Below are 19,366 nucleotides of genomic sequence, written 5' to 3'. Positions count from 1 at the left end.
ATGTTACAGATCACAAGGCTGATTTCCCTCAGCCAAAACTTTCCTTCTGCGGCCTGACCACCCTGTCATTGAATGTGCACATCTCAAAATGAATAAAAGGGAAAAACAAGAGCCTGGGACTTGATGCCTATCTCTCTTAAATATATCATACCTAGCCTTTGGGATTCTAATGGAAATCAATTATAGCACAGAGTGCACATTCATTTTGTTTGCCTAAGATGAAAATCTGCAGTCAAACAAACTGTTTGAGGATCTGGCTACAAATGTTGTTGCTATGACAACACCTAGGTTAGCATCACTCAGATGGTAGGATGACTTAGTGTATTACCCTAGCTCCTCCTGATAGCCTCCTGTTATACACTGGCTTGATTTTATTAGTTCCTGTATGTTTAAGGCATTGCTATGCTCAATAGCACATTGCTTAAATGCTAAGATTGAATTTGGTAAAAGGGAGAAGCCAGAAAAAAATGTTTTATTCTGTCATGATGACTGAATTGAGAATAGAGTTGGGAATTAGTTGACTGGTATGATATGCCTTGAAATACAAAGGTAAGAGTAAGGATAATAGATGCTTTGGTGCCTAATCAGCTTCCCTTTATGGGTTCACTATCCCATCTCCCAGCTCCTGTGAATTTTGGCTGATTGGACATTTCACTGCCCTTCTCCAGAGAATTGCCCTGGGACCATGAGAGTTCCCTTGCCTGAAAGGTTTTGTGAAACCTCTATAGCTCTCAGCTGATTGATCCAGGGTTACAAAAGCCCAGCCTCTTTTCGCCAAGGTGGAACGACTCTTGGGTGCCATTTGTACTGAAGAGCTCCCTGTAGGATCAGACTGAGGTTGTATTTCAACTAGAAACACACCCTACCTTCTTCCTCTGCCCCGCTCCACTTCCTTCATTCCCTTAGGGGTTTCTCCTGAGATTCTGCCCTCAATCAATCACATGCACATGAATCCCCTTCTTAGGCTCTGCTTGTAGGAAACCTGACCTAAGTTAAGACATGCAACATTTCAATTGTCCAGTTAATTGCTTTGTAATAGGAACTTAAGATGTTTATATTCATCACGTGTAAAGCTGCTTCAAAGTCTTCCGATGAGATTTCAATATGTCAATTCTATATTATCAGTTATTCTCTCTAGTTTTTAGTATACATAGTGACTTAATTTTTTTGTTGTTGTTTAGGTATTGAACTTATCCCTCAAGTAAGGATAGAAGATTTAAAGCAGATGAAGGTAAAATTGCTTGACTATTCTGCAAGCACTCTTGTATTACACATATTGGTGACACCGATATATTTTTGTTTCTCACCAAGTGTAATCATTGTGATTACAAAAAAAAAAAAAAAAAAACTATTTTTGATTCTATTTTTCTCCCAAAGGCTTACTTGAAGCATTTAAAGAAACAGCAGAAAGAGCTAAATTCTTTAAAGAAGAAACATGCAAAGGTACAGTGTTTTAAAGCTGCTATTTTGTGTTATGTATGGATGAATCATTTGTAGCCAAAAACACTACTTTGAAGCTGATACCAGACCATTTAACGGCAATAACTCATTCTAACTGGTCAACAATGAAATTAAAAAATAGAATCTGTTTGGGAGTGCTTGTCACTGGTTTGTAGTCTGCATTTCTAACAATTCTTTCAAATGCATAGCAAAGCTTCTTCCATTTAAAAATTATTTCACTAGGCCAGGCGCAGTGGCTCATGCCTGTAATCCCAGCACTTTGGGAGGCCAATGCGAGTGGATCACGAAGTCAGGAGTTCGAGACCACCCTGACCAACATGGTAAAATCCTGTCTCTACTAAAAATACAAAAATTAGCTGGGCGTGGTGGCATGCCCCTGTAATCCCAGCTACTCAGGAGGCTGAGGCAGGATAATTGCTTTAACCCGGAAGGCAGACGTTGCAGTGAGCTGAGATCGTGCCATTGCACTCTAGCGTAGGTGACAGAGTGAGACTCCATCTAAAAAAAAGAAAAAAAAATTAGTTCACGAATAACATGACTATATAAAATATTGAAAAGCAGCTCACAATTCTAGCCACTAGTTACCTAAATTGCCAGGTCACTGTCACATAGTTTGCTATACACAGTGGTGCATGGAGGGAGATGCTAGCAATCTCTCAACCTCCCACTCATAGCACCTAGAGAGAGAACACTTGTCACTTTTTCTCCCTTATGTAAACCTTGCCCAGTTGCCAGCCTACTTCTGAAATAGATTTATTCTTGCTTTTTACCCATAAGAAGTGGTCTTTTTTGACAATGATTATGAAAAATTATAAGAGCTAGTTGCAAGTTATAAGACAACAGCAGGAGGTGGCCCCAGGAATTATCCTGTGGGTTGAAAAACTTCACGCCACTCAAACATCATCACTTCCAGACTTCCTCACAGGTAAAGAAGGAAAAGGTAGTACCTCTTTCCTTCCTAAAGACATATAATAACCAGCTGCTGCTGGTAGAATAATGTCTGTCCTCTTCTATTCAAAGCAAGAGAAACTTAATTTATAATTTATTAATTTGAAAGAACTTCTGAGTTCTTTTAAACTAATCTTGCAGTCCTACTTCTTTATTCTCTGATCCAAGCCTCAAACCAAGGCATGTCTTTCAGAACTTGGCTTGAGTAATGTACCTTTTAATCATTCCACATATTGAGATGCCGAGAACATTGTCTGGAAACCTGTCATTTCTTTAAGAGTTTGTGCTCCTTTGAGAAGTTGGGCCTACTCTTATCCTAGTAATGTTCCCTGTATTATTGAACTGCTGGCTCAATGGATTTGCTGATACAGTCACTTCACTTCAAAGACTGTTTGTTTCTAAGTTTCATAAATAATTCCATTCAGTGAAATTCCTTACATTGCTCAATGGGGTTATTGGAGACAGAACAATTTAAAGTAGGGACTTCTTCAGTGTTGTTGGTTATTGACAACAGGCTGAACTATGGAAAGTCAACAGAAAAAGAGTAAGAATGAGAAATAAGAAAGAAAGCACCTTAAATGACTTCAATTATTAGGAATAGAGTGGGTGCCCGTATGCTGCAGCACTATCTAACAGATTTTTCTTGCATTTAAATTGGATCGCTTTTATTGAGCAGACACCTCAGTGGCCTTTGGGCTAGTTGGAAACAGAGATTTTGGCTTCATTTAATATTTTCTTGAGGCATGGCCAGAAAATATGCTGTGATGGGTGGTAATAATAGCAACTAGAATTCCTGCATGCTCAGTAATTTTCAGATGCTGTACTCAGCACTTTACATGCATTGTCTCATTTGACACTCTCTACCCTATAAGGTAAATTCTATGTGAGTCTCTATTTACATGTGAGGGAATTAGGAATTAGTGAAGTTATCTGATGTCCCAGAGTTAGGAAGCAGCAGAGCTGATATTTGAACCAAAATCAAGAGTCCAGAATCCATACTCTTGCACCATTCTCCTGTGTAGGATATGGGATGCTTCACTAAGTGGACAAGTTCCCTCACTGGGTCAAATGCAGTGATATCACCTGGGACATTATGGAAAATCACTATCAACTTTGGACAGAGTTGATACATTGCTGATTATCAGGACTGTGACTAAGAAAGGATGCTCCTCAGTTTTTAGAACTTAACCTACAACCTACATCGGAGTTGTCTATTTACTCCCTGGAGCCATCAGGCCCTGCCTAAGCTAACTTCTAAGATGAAGAATATAATGAATATTTACTTGCCTAATATATACTGATGCCAGCTCTGTTAACATGTCTTTAGGCCAGACATGGTGGCTCATGCCTGTAATCCCAGCACTTTGGGAGGCCAAGGCAAGCAGATCTCACCCAAGGTCAGGAGTTCGAGACCAGCCTGACCAACATGGCAAAACCCTGTCTCTACTAAAAATACAAAAATTAGCCAGGCGTGGTGGCGGGTGCCTGTAATCCCAGTTACTTGGGAGGCTGAGGCAGGAGAATCACTTGAACCCGGGAGGCGGAGGTTGCAGTGAGCCGAGATTGCACCACTGCACTCCAGCCTGGGTGACAAGAGCAAGACTCTGTCTCAAAAACAAAACAAAGCAAAACAAAACAAAACAAAAAAGCAAACAAAAGAAAAACATGTCTTTAAAACTGAAAACTGAAAAGCTGGTTAAAGAGAGGGGCACAATGTGGTGAATCTATTACCATTGGACATACTTCATGCTTGATCTCCATATGACGTGTTTATCCTAACACTGATTTTTCTGTCAGTCAGCACTTTTAAAGTGGCAATACTAGCTTATACATATTGATACTTGCTTAAGCGCATATTCTTAGGTATTCTCATAACAGTTATATAAAGGAGTACTATAATTATATGAGTATATGAGTTTTGTATCGGTTAGCTTTTGCAGGGTAACAAACCACCCTAAACTGTAGTGACTTAAAACAAGTGACTTAAAACAATTTGGCTCACAATTTTGTGCATCAGCAGTTGGAGCTGGGTTTAGCTGGATGGTTCTTCTGGTCTCAGCTGGATTCACTCATGAACCTGCTGTTACTACCAGTTTGGTTGGCAGATGGGGGACTGGCTGATTTAGGACAGCCTCTACTAAACCACTTCCTCTCTGCTTTATGTGGTCTCCTGTCTTCCAGCAGGCTAGTCCAGGCTTGTTCACATGACTGGGGTCCCGAGAGACCAAGCAGATCACGCATGGTTTCTTGTGGCCCCAGCTCAGAACTGACACACCATCACTTCCACCTCATTTTTTGGCCAAAGTAGGTCCTAAGTCTGGCCTTATGAGGACTCTACCTTTTGACAGGTCTCAAAGTTACATCAGAAGTGGGATTGGATACAGAAAGGGAAATAACTGTGGCCATTTTTATAGTCTGCCAGCCATTCAACAGATTAGCTTATTAGTACTTAAAAAAACATAACTTCATTAAATCACCTAGTTTTTAAGTGGTAGAGTCAGAATTTGAACCAAATTCAGCCTGACTTGAGAACTCAGACTTATAACCACTACACTTAGCTGCCTCTGATGTTTCTCACACTAATTTTTCTTCTCTTCACACATCTTTTTCTTTATGGTCTCAGTAACAGGTTTTTAAGAGCAATCATGAACCTATCAGGGCACAGATGTCTTGGGTTCCTTCAGGACTGGTTTTTCAACATAAGGTCATTGGGCCAAGAGCTGGAGGCTTTACAAAAAATATGTATTCTAGTGCCTACCTGACACTTAGCTATCATCCCTAAGAAAAGAGTATAGGAAATACGATTTAAATAAACTCCTCTCCTCTGCATGCTAAATTTTGAGGACTGTTTTTTTAGGAATATTATGTAGCACTTTTTACTTTCTCTTGACCCCTTAGTAGAAACCCCACTAATTGCCTGCAAAGACGCTTATCAAGCCTCCCTAAAGAAACAGAGGTTTTACCCTCTTGCCACATAATAGTGAGAATTAATTCCCCCATCTTTTCTGTGAAAGGACATCTTCAGCTCTTTTACAACAGTTTTCAGCCACCCAACATGGAGCTAAGGCTTACCACCCCAAAACCTTATGTCATAAAATGACCTGCTGAAGAAGAAATATGGCCTGGGCTGCACTCTCCCTACTACTGTGCCCCTGGCCCAAACAGCACTTGGTAGCTAAGAACAGGGACTAGTATTTAGTCTATATCCAGCGACTATAGGGAGATCTCAGCTCTTACATATTAGCCTAGATCAAGCTTGTCCAACCTGCAGCCCCCAGGCCACATGCAGCTTAGGGTGGCTTTGAATGCAGCCCAACACAAATTTGTAAACTTTCTTAAAACATTGTAATATTTATGCATAGACCTTTTTTTTTTTTTTTTTTTGGCTCATTGGCTATCGTTAGTGTCAGTGTTTTACGTGTGGCCCAAGACAATTCTATTTCCAATGTGGCCCAGGGAAGCCAAAAGATTGGCCTAGATAAATAATTCTAATTTTTAGACTTAAAGGGAAGCAGAGAATCTATGAACTAAATCTCAGCAGTTTAAGAAATAAATGTATGGTCCCAAGGCCAGCTTATTTCCAAACTTGCAGGTTAGCTACCAGATAGAAAAGGAACAGTGGTGTGAATGTGAAGTTCCGCCATTTGCAATTAGGTGTGTGATTTGCTGTTAGGATATTGAGAAGAAAAGATGGGGGAAATGACCATTTGCACCCCAAATGGATATAACAATGCTCACTAAAATGCCTATTTTTGGAAAATGGCAATAGTCAACTGCCTTTGACCCTCTGAGTGTACTGGCAATCAGACTTCTACTTGTCTCTTACTTTCTAGAACCACTTCAATTCGAAATGGAAACTAGGGTAATGGTTTTTCAAGTGTCTATTATATGAGACACAGAAAAAGGAGAATTAATTAATAATAATCCTCCCCCAGCACATGACTCATTGGGATCCAGAGCTGCAGTTACTTTCATTAAGAGACAGGCATGCTTTTCAATTGTCCAATGAGGTCAATTTCTTAGAGCCAAAAATGTAAAACCCAAAGTTGGATACATATCTCCATAACATGTTAGAAGTGGAATTACAATTCAAATGCCTATGGGGACCAAGCAGGAAGTAGCTGAGGGAAGTTGGCCAGGTGTTGACTCCACAAAAGCTGGGATTACTCATCTCTATCCACAGGACAAGTCAGACTGAGCTACCACCATTGGTGCCTGGAGAGTAGATGGGCCAGTCGTGTTCTCTTAGAGGAGAGTCAAAAAATCAGAAAGCTTATCTGAATTTCCTGATCTTTTATTATCAGCCTCTAATTCAACCTCTTTTTGAAACCGCGTAGGCAAAAACAAAAAAACAAACAAAAAAACCCCCAAAACTAAAAACTACATCTGCAGGCTGGATACGGTCCTTAGGCCACCAGTTTGTAGCATCAACATTAAATGAGTCAAATGAAATGCCTGAGAAGCCTAACTAAACTCTGGCATTTTTAGTAAAACTACTGATGGAAAATTTTCTCTTTGCTATGCAAGCAATTTAGATGACAGCACCAACACTGTTGTTAAACTCATCAATTTTAATTCATGGTCAGACCTTAGAACCAGACCTATAACTTGGTTTTGCAGTGGAAAGGGGCAGAGACACAGCGGTTGCCCGCAGAGTCCACCTATTGGTAATCTCAGAGTTACATGTTGAGCAAACATGATTTACTCCAATTTTTCAGCACCCTCTGTGGTGCGATCATTCACGCTCATAGTCACATCAGTCACAAGAATGAATTGCAGTGGCAGTTTTTCCCAGAAGAAGCTGAATTTACTCTTAACTTGGATAAGAAACATACACGAATTCTTCTAAATGCTGTATGTGTTTTTTCCCCAAAATGTCCCAGTTAAGATTGACTTTAAGTCAACACATTTGATTTTGGTACTCTTGGCTTGAATGAATGACAAATGTATGTCTCTTCCATAGTTTTTCATGATTTAACTAAGGACCAAAAGAATAAAATCAATAATGGACTTTTTTTTTTTTCTAAGCTAAGATGGACTTAGAGATCATTTCATGCCTTCTTCATTTTATAGCACAAGAAGCTGAGACTTGACCGGAGTCACATGGAAATCAGTAATTAGGATCCCCATTTCTTTCTGAAAGGAGAAGTAGTGTCTGGGAATCAAGTTATCCCGGAACACTTCAGCAATCACTGCCTACCACACAGGGATGGAGTTTTGAGTAAAAAGAGAAACAGAGACAATTTTTCAGGACCAGCTTTCCTGTTACTGACATTAATTGTAATCACTTTCATTCAATATGCTTTCAGTTTTTCAAATTATTTCTGCATACGTTGGGTAACCTTGCACCTCATAAGCAACTCATGGATTAGGTTAGGCAAAGGTACCTAACTCAGTTTTCTTTTCTTTTCTTTTTTGTTTTTTTTTTGAGATGGAGTCTTGCTCTGTCACCCAGGCTGAAATGCAATGGCATGATCTCGGCTCACTGCAACCTCTGCCTCCCGAGTTCAAGTGTTTCTCGTCCCTCAGCCTCCAGAGTAGCTGGGATTATAGGTGTGTACCACCATGCCCAGCTAATTTTTGTATTTTTAGTAGAGATGGGTTTTCACCACCTTGGCCAGGCTAGTCTTGAACTCCAGACCTCAGGTGATCTACCCGTCTCAGCCTCCCAAAGTGCTGGGATTGTAGGCATGGGCTACTGCGTCCAGCCCTAACTTAGTTTTCTAATAAAGACATTGAGGCCTGGGAAGATTTATATGTATTACACAAGGGCAGTTGGTTAATTATTGGCTGAGCTGAGACCACAGTCTAAGTCCTCTTGCTATTTTTCCCATGCTGACTTTTTACTCATGCAATAAATACTTACTGAGCATCTACTTTGTACCAAGCTTTGTGCCATGTACTGTTAAAGAGAAAAGACCTGCCCTGCCCTTGTAGGGCATATTACATAGAGTTGAATCCATCATAAACAACTTTGTGGTACAAACAGTCCCATTCCTCATATCTAATTGGATTAATAAGGTTCACCGACATATTTTCTTAGGATAAGATCTGTGTCAATTTATTTCCAAGCCTCAAAGTCTCCACTTGTCCTGTTCTGCACTAAAATATTTAAAGAAATAGTCTTCACCCTCCTTTCAATGATATTTACAAGATAATATAGGACTGTGGCACTTCTGATATATTTTGAGACTTGCAGAAAGCCCCTTATTTATTTAGTTGTTTTTTTGCCCAGGAAAAATTAACACATGTGTTAGTCAACCATAATGACTTCTAAATCTTAGAAAGAAGACTAGGAGGAGGGCATTTTAGTAGGTACCAAGGTATTACAAGAGTAGTTAAATACATTCAGGGATACATCAACATGTTCCTCTATTCCTGGGGCAGTAGATCAAGTGTGGAGGAAAGATTTATTGATTTCATTAGTCTGATTGATATCCCTATCTCAAGTCACACTCTGTATGTTATCATGGGTATTGAATAGTATAGATAGGTTTGTATGTCACTGTGTTTGGAATAAGCTGTAACACACATTTAAAATGTGATTTACATTAGATTTACTTTTAATCCTAACAACCCTATGAAGTAAGTGTCACTATCCCAATTATAAAGATGAGCATACTCTGGAAAGGTAAGTGACTCGCCCCAGGACTGAAGAACGCATGTCCTTAACCCAGTGCCACATTGCAGAAGCTCTGGCTGAAATGTGTTTATTGGACAAAGCTGCACACACATTGGTAATATGGCTAGATTTATGGGGCATTCCAATAACAAATTAAGCAAGACATTGTTACTGTAAGCCCAGATCACAGCAAGTCCACCTAGCCTTTGTCCCCACTGTTAGTTCCTATGTTGGGAATCTTCCTATCCAGCATCACCCTTCTCCACTCCTTCTTCTAAAGACAAGAATGCTGAGGCCTTGTGCATGAATGCATTTCTAAAGAATTTGTATATAAATGAATTGTATGTCACGTCCTGTGTTAATTCACTTAACAGCTGGGAAATTAAGGAAGTCTTGGTAAAGACTTAAAAATTCCTCCCCCATTTATATGTTATGAAACCTTTAAAAGAAGTTCATGAATTAGATTTGCATAAAGTCAAGCCTACCTTAGAAAGAAAATTAATTTGCTTTTAAATTAAGTCACTCATTTTTTTCAATAAGTGAAAGGAAATGTGACTGTGAGAGGGGTTATATAACCAGAACAACAGGTACACCCATTCCAGTCATGAATAGCATCCCATTTCTCTCGTTCTCAAGAGTAAGATTAGGCTATAACATCAAGTATCATTTAGAGTTGGAACTTTCTGATCATACTGATTTCCTCTGTGCTTGGGAGGCTGAGCAGCTAAAGAAATCTGATTTCATATAAGTCATTGGCTGTAGCCAAATGCCTTTTTCATTGTCCAGGAAGAAATAATGTTTATATTGAAATACCTACTTTCCAAAGCATTGCAGCCCCAATTTCAATGATTATGTGAAGCAGATGGGAAAATATTTTAAATTTCTGTAAAACAGAAGACCATAGTCCTGAACACTTCATCCTCATAAACTGCATCTAGATAAGTAAGCCAGTGAAAATATTAAGTGATGTAGATTCAAATTCAGCTTCTGGTGACAAATACAGTGATGACTCTCGTTATATAATGATGGCATCCAAGAGCTCCAAAATGTGCAGATGTTTAGAAACCATGTCACATGATGAATAGTTACATTTAGCATATACAAGAGAAGAAATATGGTGGCTGAACTTGCATGTTTGAGGACTAATGTGTGGAAGGGGCAGTAGGCTAATTACATGCCTCAAACAGCAGAACAGAGATGAATGGGTGGAAATACTACAGAGATGTGTATGTGTAGAAGAAAGGACTTCGAGATGATTGGCACTACCCACTGCTGAGCAGGGGTGCGTTTGAATTCGGCGTGTTCACTAGACTGAGGCTAGAGACTCCCATGTTGGGAATGCCCTTGGACAAAAAAACTGGTGTTGAATGGGAGATCTGGAATCTGCACTGTTCTCAGATTTGGTTACTCCTTGACTTTCTAAATGAAGACTCTAGGGAAGCTGGAAAGTTATGCCAGCCCTATGTGGTGTGAGCCATGCTAAGAGTCCAGTTCGTAACTGCAAATCCTTTTTGTTCAGGAGCACAGTAACATGCAGAAGTTACACTGCACGCAAGTTGACAAAATTGTGGCACAGTATGACAAAGAGAAGTCGACTCATGAGAAAATCCTAGAGAAGGCAATGAAGAAGAAGGGGTAATACTGTTTATTTCCTTCTGAAGACTTTCTCTATGTTTATATTTTGTCTTTTCCCACAGTTTTGCTGCTGTTTAGGTCAAGGAAGAACTTAGTGTTGACTTGATTTTCATCATTAAAAATTATCCATGGAAAGTAAGAAACTCATTCATTTTAAAGCTCTAACATCATAACAGGTTAATGAGTGGATGTAGCTTCTGGTTTGGGGAAGGTTCTCAGCAGAGATTCTGAAATCTTTTAATTCATCATAATTAGTTCTAATATGAGAAAGAAAGCTTAGCCTCAAATAATTGAAAAAAATACCTCTTTATTCTGAGAATTGATTGTCCTTTTTAATTTTGAACTAATTTTAAATTTACAGAAAAGTTGCCAAAATAGTACAGAGAGTTCCCTTATACCCTTAATTCATTTTCCCTAAATGTTAACATCTCACATAATCATAGTACAGTTATCAAACCAGGAAACTAACAGTGGTGCAATACCATCAACCAAGCCACAGTGATTTTTCACATTTTGCCAGTTTTTCCACAAGCGCTTGTTTTCCACGCTGGGATCGCCTCCAAAATTGCACATAGCATTTAGTTGTCATCTCAGTATATGATAATTCCTTAATCTCTCCCTGTCTTTTGTGACTTTCACTTTTGAAGAGTGCTGGTCAGTTGTTTTGTAGAATGTCTCTCCTTTTGGATTTGTCTGACATTTCTCATGATGAGAGTGAGGTTATGCATTTGTGGCAAGCGCACCACGGAAGCGATGCTGCTTCCTTCTCAGTCTATGATATTGGGGGGTGGGGGGGTGACACTGATATGTCCCATTATTGATGATGTTAACCTGGATGACGTGATTAAGGTGGTATCTGACAGGTTTCTGCACTCTCAGGTTACTTTTTTCCCTTTATAAATACTTTGGGGAAAATTCCGTGAGACCATGCATACATTCTATTTATCTGAGAAATTATTTTTCCTCCTTTTGACCTTCCCCATGGGTTCTCTCTGTTTTTTATCTCTTTCCTTCAATCCCTGCTGATGTCTTCTAGTTTTCCACAACCTTTGGCATGAGAGAAAAGGAGAATGAGATTTCTTTTTCGTACTTGGGTTTTTTGGTGTTTGGTTTTTGTTTTCTATTTTTTCTTTTAACAGTCACTCAAGATATACCCAGAAAATTAAGGTCTGAAAACAGAACAGATTATGGTGGTTATAATTTTCTTGGACATTGGTTCATATTGCTGAAATTTCAGATCCCAAGATCTAAGTTCATGACATGAAACCAATGTAATTTGCTTGAGGAGTAAATGGTGGGTAACTAAAATGCCTGCCCTGGACTCAGGCCTCACTATTTGAGAGGTGCCTTCATTTTTATTAAAGTTGTATTTTTCAGAAAAATACAAATCAGGCACTGATTATTGAGCATCTGTTATTATGTATCATCTGCCTTTTGTTTTCCTCCCAGGTTTCACTGTGTATCATTGAGGCAGAAATGTGCCTGTTGCTTAGAAAACATTTTGATCTATATTTTAAGTGAGTGAGTCACCCACCTCAGAGCTCATGTGGCAATATTGGTAGTGATTGCAGTACGTTTTGAGGAGCTGTGATTCTTCTAGATTGTAACCACATCAGCTTTGGCCTATTTCTTTTTGTAAATTAATTTTTCATATTTAATGACATTTTAGGCTATAATATTGAAAGTGATGGTGACATAGACTCTAATACCAAGGAGCAAATTGTTGACAACTTTATAGTACTCTCCAAGAATAAGGTTATTTGTATTTACAAGGTACCTTTTCAAAAAATGTTTCACGCATTTTTGTGGATCAGTGTATTTAGAAACACAGTTTTGGCTTAACCAAACCAAAAATCTTTATTAAGGAGATTTCAGACCCAAGCACCATAGAGTAAATTTCTTTGCTAAAAGTAGTATTACAATTTTTGGATTTAATCAATCATGAGTGCTACCTTTAGAAATAAAAAAAAAACTGATAAAATATATCTTTACCTCATGATTGTTTTTACTGTCAAAGATAATGTGGGATCAAAATGTAATTTATTATAAACTTGATGGTTAATAGAAATGTTCCTGGTGTGACACTTAACCCCCAGAACAGGCTATTGAGTCCTCTTGGAGGTCTCTCAACAAATAAAGCCCTGTTTTATCCTAAATGTAGGTGAGACTGGGAAAGTCTAACCCGTAGATTTCTTCCTGAGCCTGTGCTGTCAAATGCAGCACTCCTACCAGGCTCTCCACACAGAGCATTTCCAAGTACTCTAAACAGCAGAATCTTAGCAATACATTAAAAGGTACTTCAAAATCAGACAATCAGACATCAGATACTTTCTTCTGGAAGCCATATCTGAGGAGAGTTTCTCATCATTAATATTGACCGTGGTATCAAGATCGCCTGGACTTGGTCTTGCTATGTCGCCCAGGCTGAAGTGCTATAGCACAATCTTGGCTCAATGCAACCTCCACATCCCAGGTTCAAGCAATTGTCCTGCCTCAGCTTCTTGAGTAGCTGAGACTACAGGCACATGCCACCACGCCCAGCTAATTTTTTGTATTTTTAATAGAAACGGGGTTTCACCATGTTGGCCAGGCTGGTCTTGAACTCCTGACCTTAAGTGATCGACCTACCTTGGTCTCCCAAAGTGCTGGGATTACAAGCGTGAGCCACTGCACCCAGCCTCCCTGGACTTTTAACTGCAACTGAGTTGCTAAAAAGTTAGTGAAAGGGGAAACTGTGACAGTCCTTGGAGCTTTCTCATGCAGGATCTATTTTTGAAACAAATGAAGGGTTTTCCCTTACTCTTACCTACTCAGCTGAAAGGAACGATTGACCTGGGAAAGGGAAGCTTTATTCAAGTGCTTCCAGCTTTGGCTAATGACTACCTCTCATATACTTTCCACTCAAGGATCTTTAAGGTGATGGCAAAAAGATGAATGGGGGGACAAGGAAAGACAAGCTAAAGTTGGGAAAATTCTAAATTATGGAAATTATTTTGCATAGCCCGAATATAAAGAAGGTTGATGGACTAGAAAGGGGAAAATAAAATCGTGATTTTTAAATAAATATTACAAGTGCATACCCTTATGCCCACAGATGAGACTGTTGAATAAAATCTCTCATTGCATTTACTGTGAAAGATTGGTCTAGAATTAAGTCATGGGAATGTTTCGGCAGTGCTGCAAACTCACTGAATAACAGAAGAGGGAAGAAACTTGCTCAGTGCCAGCCATTGAGAAGTGCTAGATTTGATGCGAGACCTTGCATTTTTAGAGTAATGATTCTCTTAGAGGAACTCAGAATTATATTATAATGAAGCATTCTGACTTGAGCTATAATAACCTGGAGTATACATGCTAAAGACGAAGCTCAGGACCTGTTCTTGTTTCAGCAGCAACGTGAATATTCCAAAAGGAAGACATAATCACTGAAATAAGCAGTAATAGTTGCTGGGCACTCGCCTAGCATATATTTCCTACTCACAATAGAATAAGAAGCAAAAATTGCCCTATGGTGCCAAGGATTGCTATTTTCTCCTTCACTGGCATGTTTAAAAGATAAAAATCTGGCTTTATAACCAAATGAAAGAATGAAAAATTCACTTCAAGGCTGAGGACCTATTTTCCAGTTTTCATCCCAAAGAATATTTTATTGAATAAGTGAAAAATAGCTTGAAGAAAAACAGGAGCCAAAATGGAAACTGACAACAGCCCCTTAACAATGAAATAATTGTTAGGTTTGAAGTGCCTCTTTGTGTAGTGGTTGAATTGAGTAATCATGAAACAGATAATATTTTGTAAGGTGTGAATCTATTACTAGAAATACCAGTGTTGCCCAATGAGCCATGACATCTCCTATTTGATGAATATATTATCTTCAGCAGAAAGCTTTGTAGCAAAGACCCATGGGAATGGGAAAATATCTAATTTCTGGCATGCATTTTCAACTTTCCATTTTCAGGGGAAGTAATTGTCTCGAAATGAAAAAAGAAACAGAAATTAAAATTCAGACGCTGACATCAGATCACAAATCTAAGGTAAGACAATGCCCATTTTTGTAGCAGTGACTTGCAGAAGACACTTTGTAATTTTTTAGAAGGAGTGCCTATTATAAATCAGAAATAACAGTAGCCCAGAGCTGGTCTAGTAGCCTGCAGCTGATCTGAGATGTCAGGGGAGCCCAGGGTTCATATTTGCCTCAGCCTCACTGGCTTTAAGAGCCATTTCATGGAACATCTTCTTTTGTCTTGTCTGTTGAACTATACTAACAATATTTATGTTGCCTGCCTCAGAGACATCAAGTAAAACAATAAATAAAGATACTAAAAGGAAACATTATATAAAATACAGAATATACTTCCCTATAGAAATAACATTAAACATAGGACAGAAAACCGCCCAAATTGGTAGTTGATACTTACTCCATCCTAACTTTACATGGAAATTTGGGTTGAGAAAAAATTAAGAGGTGATATTCTAAAAGAGAAGCCTAATTACTCACATTTTCTTAAAGACAGGAGAAAGTAGGAGCTTGAGAGACTTTAATCAAGTTTGTGGGCATTTGGAGAACTAATTGTTAAGTCCCAGTTAAGAACAAAAACAATTCTTCCAGGAATAATAGTTTTTAAATGAAAAGGAAAAAAAACCCCAACAACAACTGTTAAAGAAATCTCCCAAAAATAGCTGTGGTCGAACCAGCCAGCCTCATCTATCTATATGCAGCTGTGTCATCTGGCCCAGTGACCCTGCTGCATGCATGGAGCAGCCAAGCTGTTCAAGATGTTCTCCTTGGTGGCTGTATATTTTGTAGGGCATGAACTCTATAGAGGCAGTAAGCCACGTGTCTTTAAGAGTTATTCAGCACCTATCTCTTCTTAACTGGAATGTTTGGGAATTAGTAGTCGTGCAAACTGTCATGATTCTTAGATGCTTGGCATCAATAAGAGAAGCCTTGGCAACAGTATCAGTTTGCTTTTGCTGTATAATGAACTGTGTCAAAGAACAGCACATTAAAACAACTACTACAGTTTATTAGGTCACAATTCAGTGGGTCAGAAATTTGGGCCATACTTCTGCTCATTTTGGCTGGAGACACTTGTGTATCTACAGTCAGTGGGGGGCGTATGGCCTTACTTATGTATCTGGTAGTTGGCTGCCTGTTGGTTGTTTTCCCACATGACCTATCAACCTCCAGCAGGCTAGCACAGGCTCAGTCACAGGGTAGCCACAGGGATCCAAGCATAGCAGAAGGGCAAGTACTTTCCAGCCTCTGCTTGCATCACATTTGCAACTATCTCATTGGCTAAAGCAAGTCACAGGTCACCCAGATTCAAGGAGCTGGAGAAATAGACTCCAGCTCTTGATAAGAAGCACTGCAAAACCCCATTGCAAAGAGCTTCGATATTGGGTGGGGAAGACTTTCTACCCTAGTGTCTATCAGGGTGACACAGTAAGTCATGATCCAGAAATAAAAGAACACACAGCTCTCTATTCAAACATGTGAAATCTTCTGAAAACCCGGAAAGTGAAGCTGGAAAAACATAAGGTGATAAAGATAATCCTGATGGAATTGGTAAAGGAGCCCAAGGCCTGCACAAACCAGAGTGGTGGCTGAGTGTGGTGGCTCACGCCTGTAATCCCAGCACTTTGGGAGGCGAAGGCGGGTGGATCACCTGAAATTGGGAGTTCAAGACCAGCCTAGCCAACATGGTGAAACCGTCTCTACTAAAAATACAAAAATTAGTTGGGCGTGGTGGCACGCGCCTGTAATCCCAGCTACTTGGGAAGCTGAGGCAGAAGAATCGCTTGAACCCAGGAGGTGGAGGTTACGGTGAGCCGAGATCATGCCACTGCACTCCAGCCTGGGCAACAGAGGCAGACTCTGTCTAAACAAAACAAAACAAACAAATAAACAAAAAACGAAACAAAGTGTGTGAGGCAGTGAAATAAGGGTTCACAATTAACTATTCAGAGCCAAAGCAATTGACTTATTTTAATAAGCAATAACTTCCTGCTTCCCATTGATTAATACGTATTATTTTTTGGTGGATATAGGTGTCTCATGATTCACCAAGTAAATTGGTGAGAGGAATCTGAAACATCTGAATAATGTTGTGCTTTTGGGTTCATACCTGACCTATGAGGATTACAATGGCACTGTCCCCTTTTTTCCAAACAGGTCAAAGAGATTGTAGCACAGCACACAAAGGAATGGTCAGAAATGATCAATACCCACAGTGCTGAGGAGCAAGAAATCCGAGACCTGCACCTCAGCCAGCAGTGTGAGCTGCTGAAAAAGCTACTCATCAGTGCCCACGAGCAGCAAACCCAGCAGCTGAAACTGTCCCATGACAGGTGGGGGAATTGCCATCTCCAGAGTAAACATCTAATCTTTAAAAACAAAAGCTGATTTTGTGTATATAAGAGAACCAAGGTAATAAGTGAAATCAATTTGACATACAACATGTAGCTCTTTTGTGTATCTCATCATATGGCTGATTATGAGCAAGATGAGCTATAAGAAATGGCCCCCACGGGCCAGGTGCAGTGGCTCACACCTGTAATCCCAGTGCTTTGGGAGGCCAAGGCAGGAGGATTACTTGAGCCCAGAAGTTCGAGACATCTCTATTTTAGAAAAAGAAAAAAGAAATGGTCCCTGCCATCACAGGGCTTACAGGTGTTGGCAGGATACTACACCCATGTGAAAAGTTAAATCAGATAACAAAGTAGCATATGACACATATTTTTAAATGTCATGGACACTAAGGGCATCCAGCTCAGAGGAGCTCTACCTTTTCAGAGGGGTCACGGAGACTTTTCAAAATGGTAGGGCTGGAACTGGCCTTTGGAGAATGATCTGGAGTCTCTTAGGAAGAAAAGACACACAGAGAGATAAAGATCAATCAGTTGATTTCCTAGAGTGACCAGGTTCTGATCATTTAATGGCTACCTGTGGAGAGAGCCTCCCTTTCCCTTCCTTACAGTGTTAGGACTTCTGTGAATTTTGGAAAGATAGACCTGATTAAGAAACAGCAAAGTATCAGTTTTGGCCTGTGCCCACTTCAGCAAAGTGAATATTGCATTTGAAATACTGCAAGCCATGAGCTGGACTTATCCCTGAGCAGAAGGAGGTTGGTGTTTGTTACATCTTTATCATAGCTCAGTTGCAGCTTGCTTGGTTCTCACTTAGTGCCTACCGTATGCCACAGTTAGGGTCTATTGAGACACAACAGGAGTAGAAAATAGAAGCATTATACAAATAAATCAAACAAAATGTGTTTTTAATGCCAACTGCATAAATTATCTGGCTGCATGCCCAAATTCCCAGTGTTACTTTGGAGTGACAGATACTGCCACAAGAACAAAGTGTTTTTGCCATGGTTTCCAATTCTCATTTGAGGCAACTAAATGAGGTCTCACATGCTCCATTTTCTGTGGGATAATGTGCTGTACCCCCATGCATTTTAAAGCATTCTATTTACTCCTATAGGATTAGAAGTGGTCTTTTCTTTTTTCCTTAGAAATGCTCTTGATTCACTATGCAGAAAGGTGTGTTCATCATTCTGCCTTTGATGATTGCTACAATGCCAAATTTTAGTGCCTACCTTTATTCAAAGATACTTCACAGAATACAGCACAGCACTTGTCTAATCTTCTTTTACATTGTTGGATAAAGAAAAAACATTAGCTCACAACAGTAGGCATTATCTGAAAGGAAAAAACAAAATATACTAATTCTTGAATTGCTTAGGAAGTCATTTGAAGAGATCATGACCTAGTTACTAAAATACTTTAAAAAATAAATCCATGGGCTTCCTGCCAAGATGGCTGAATAGGAACAGCTCTGGTCTGCAGCTCCCAGCGTGATCGATGCAGAAGACGGGTGATTTCTGCATTTTCCAACTGAGATACCTGGTTCATCTCACTGGGACTGGTTGGACAGTGGATGCAGCCCAAGGAGGGTTAGCCAAAGCAGGGTGGGACATCACCTCATCCGGGAAGCACAAGGGGTCAGGGCACTTCCCTATCCCAGCCAAGGGAAGCCATGACAGACCATAGCTGGAAAAACAGGACACTTCCGCCCAAATACTGTGCTTTTTCCCAAGGTCTTAGCAATCGGCAGACAAGGCGATTCTCTCCTGTGCCTGGCTTGGCAGGTTCCACGTCCACGTAGCCAGGCTCACTGCTAGCGCAGCAGTCTGAGATGGAACTGTGAGACAGCAACCTGGCTGGGGGAGGGGCGTCTGCCATTGCCGAGGCTTGAGTAGGTAAACAAAGTGGCCAGGAAGCTCGAACTGGGTGGAGCTCACCGCAGCTCTGCAATGCCTACTGCCTCTATAGACTCCACCTCTGGTCAGGGCATAGCTGAACAAAAGGCTACAGACAACTTCTGCAGACTTAAACATCCCTGTCTGACAGCTCTGAAGAGAGCAGTGGTTCTTCCAGCACAATGTTTGAGTTCTGAGAGCAGAGAGACTGCCTCCTCAAGTGGGTCCCTGACTCCTGTGTAGCCTAACTGGGAAACATCACCCAGTAGGGGCCAACAGACACCTCATATAGGTGGGTACCCCTCTGGGACAAAACTTCCACAGGAAGGATCAGGCAGCAATATTTGCTCTTCTGCAGCCTGCACTGGTGATATCCAGGCAAACAGGGTCTAGAGTGGACCTCCAGCAAACTCCAACAGACCTGCAGCTGAGGGAC

General features: G+C 40.1%; 1 protein-coding gene across 42 annotated transcripts in view; it reads left to right on the top strand.

Moving 5' to 3' along the window:
• The window catches only part of PLCB4 (phospholipase C beta 4), a 437,093-nt gene that overhangs the window by 372,320 nt on the left and 45,407 nt on the right, over window positions 1-19,366 (top strand). For all 42 annotated transcript variants that reach the window (XM_077951242.1, XM_077951243.1, XM_077951241.1 and 39 more), the window contains 5 exons: window positions 1,182-1,231; window positions 1,378-1,443; window positions 10,551-10,666; window positions 14,625-14,700; window positions 16,842-17,017. In XM_077951242.1, the coding sequence (XP_077807368.1) occupies window positions 1,182-1,231; window positions 1,378-1,443; window positions 10,551-10,666; window positions 14,625-14,700; window positions 16,842-17,017 (484 nt within the window). The remainder of the gene's footprint in view (window positions 1-1,181; window positions 1,232-1,377; window positions 1,444-10,550; window positions 10,667-14,624; window positions 14,701-16,841; window positions 17,018-19,366) is intronic.

The sequence above is a fragment of the Macaca mulatta genome, chromosome 10, assembly GCF_049350105.2.
Source record: "Macaca mulatta isolate MMU2019108-1 chromosome 10, T2T-MMU8v2.0, whole genome shotgun sequence".
In the NCBI taxonomy this organism is placed as follows: domain Eukaryota; kingdom Metazoa; phylum Chordata; class Mammalia; order Primates; family Cercopithecidae; genus Macaca; species Macaca mulatta.
Note: the sequence above shows the minus strand (reverse complement) of the source record. Positions and strands in the feature narration are given on the sequence as shown.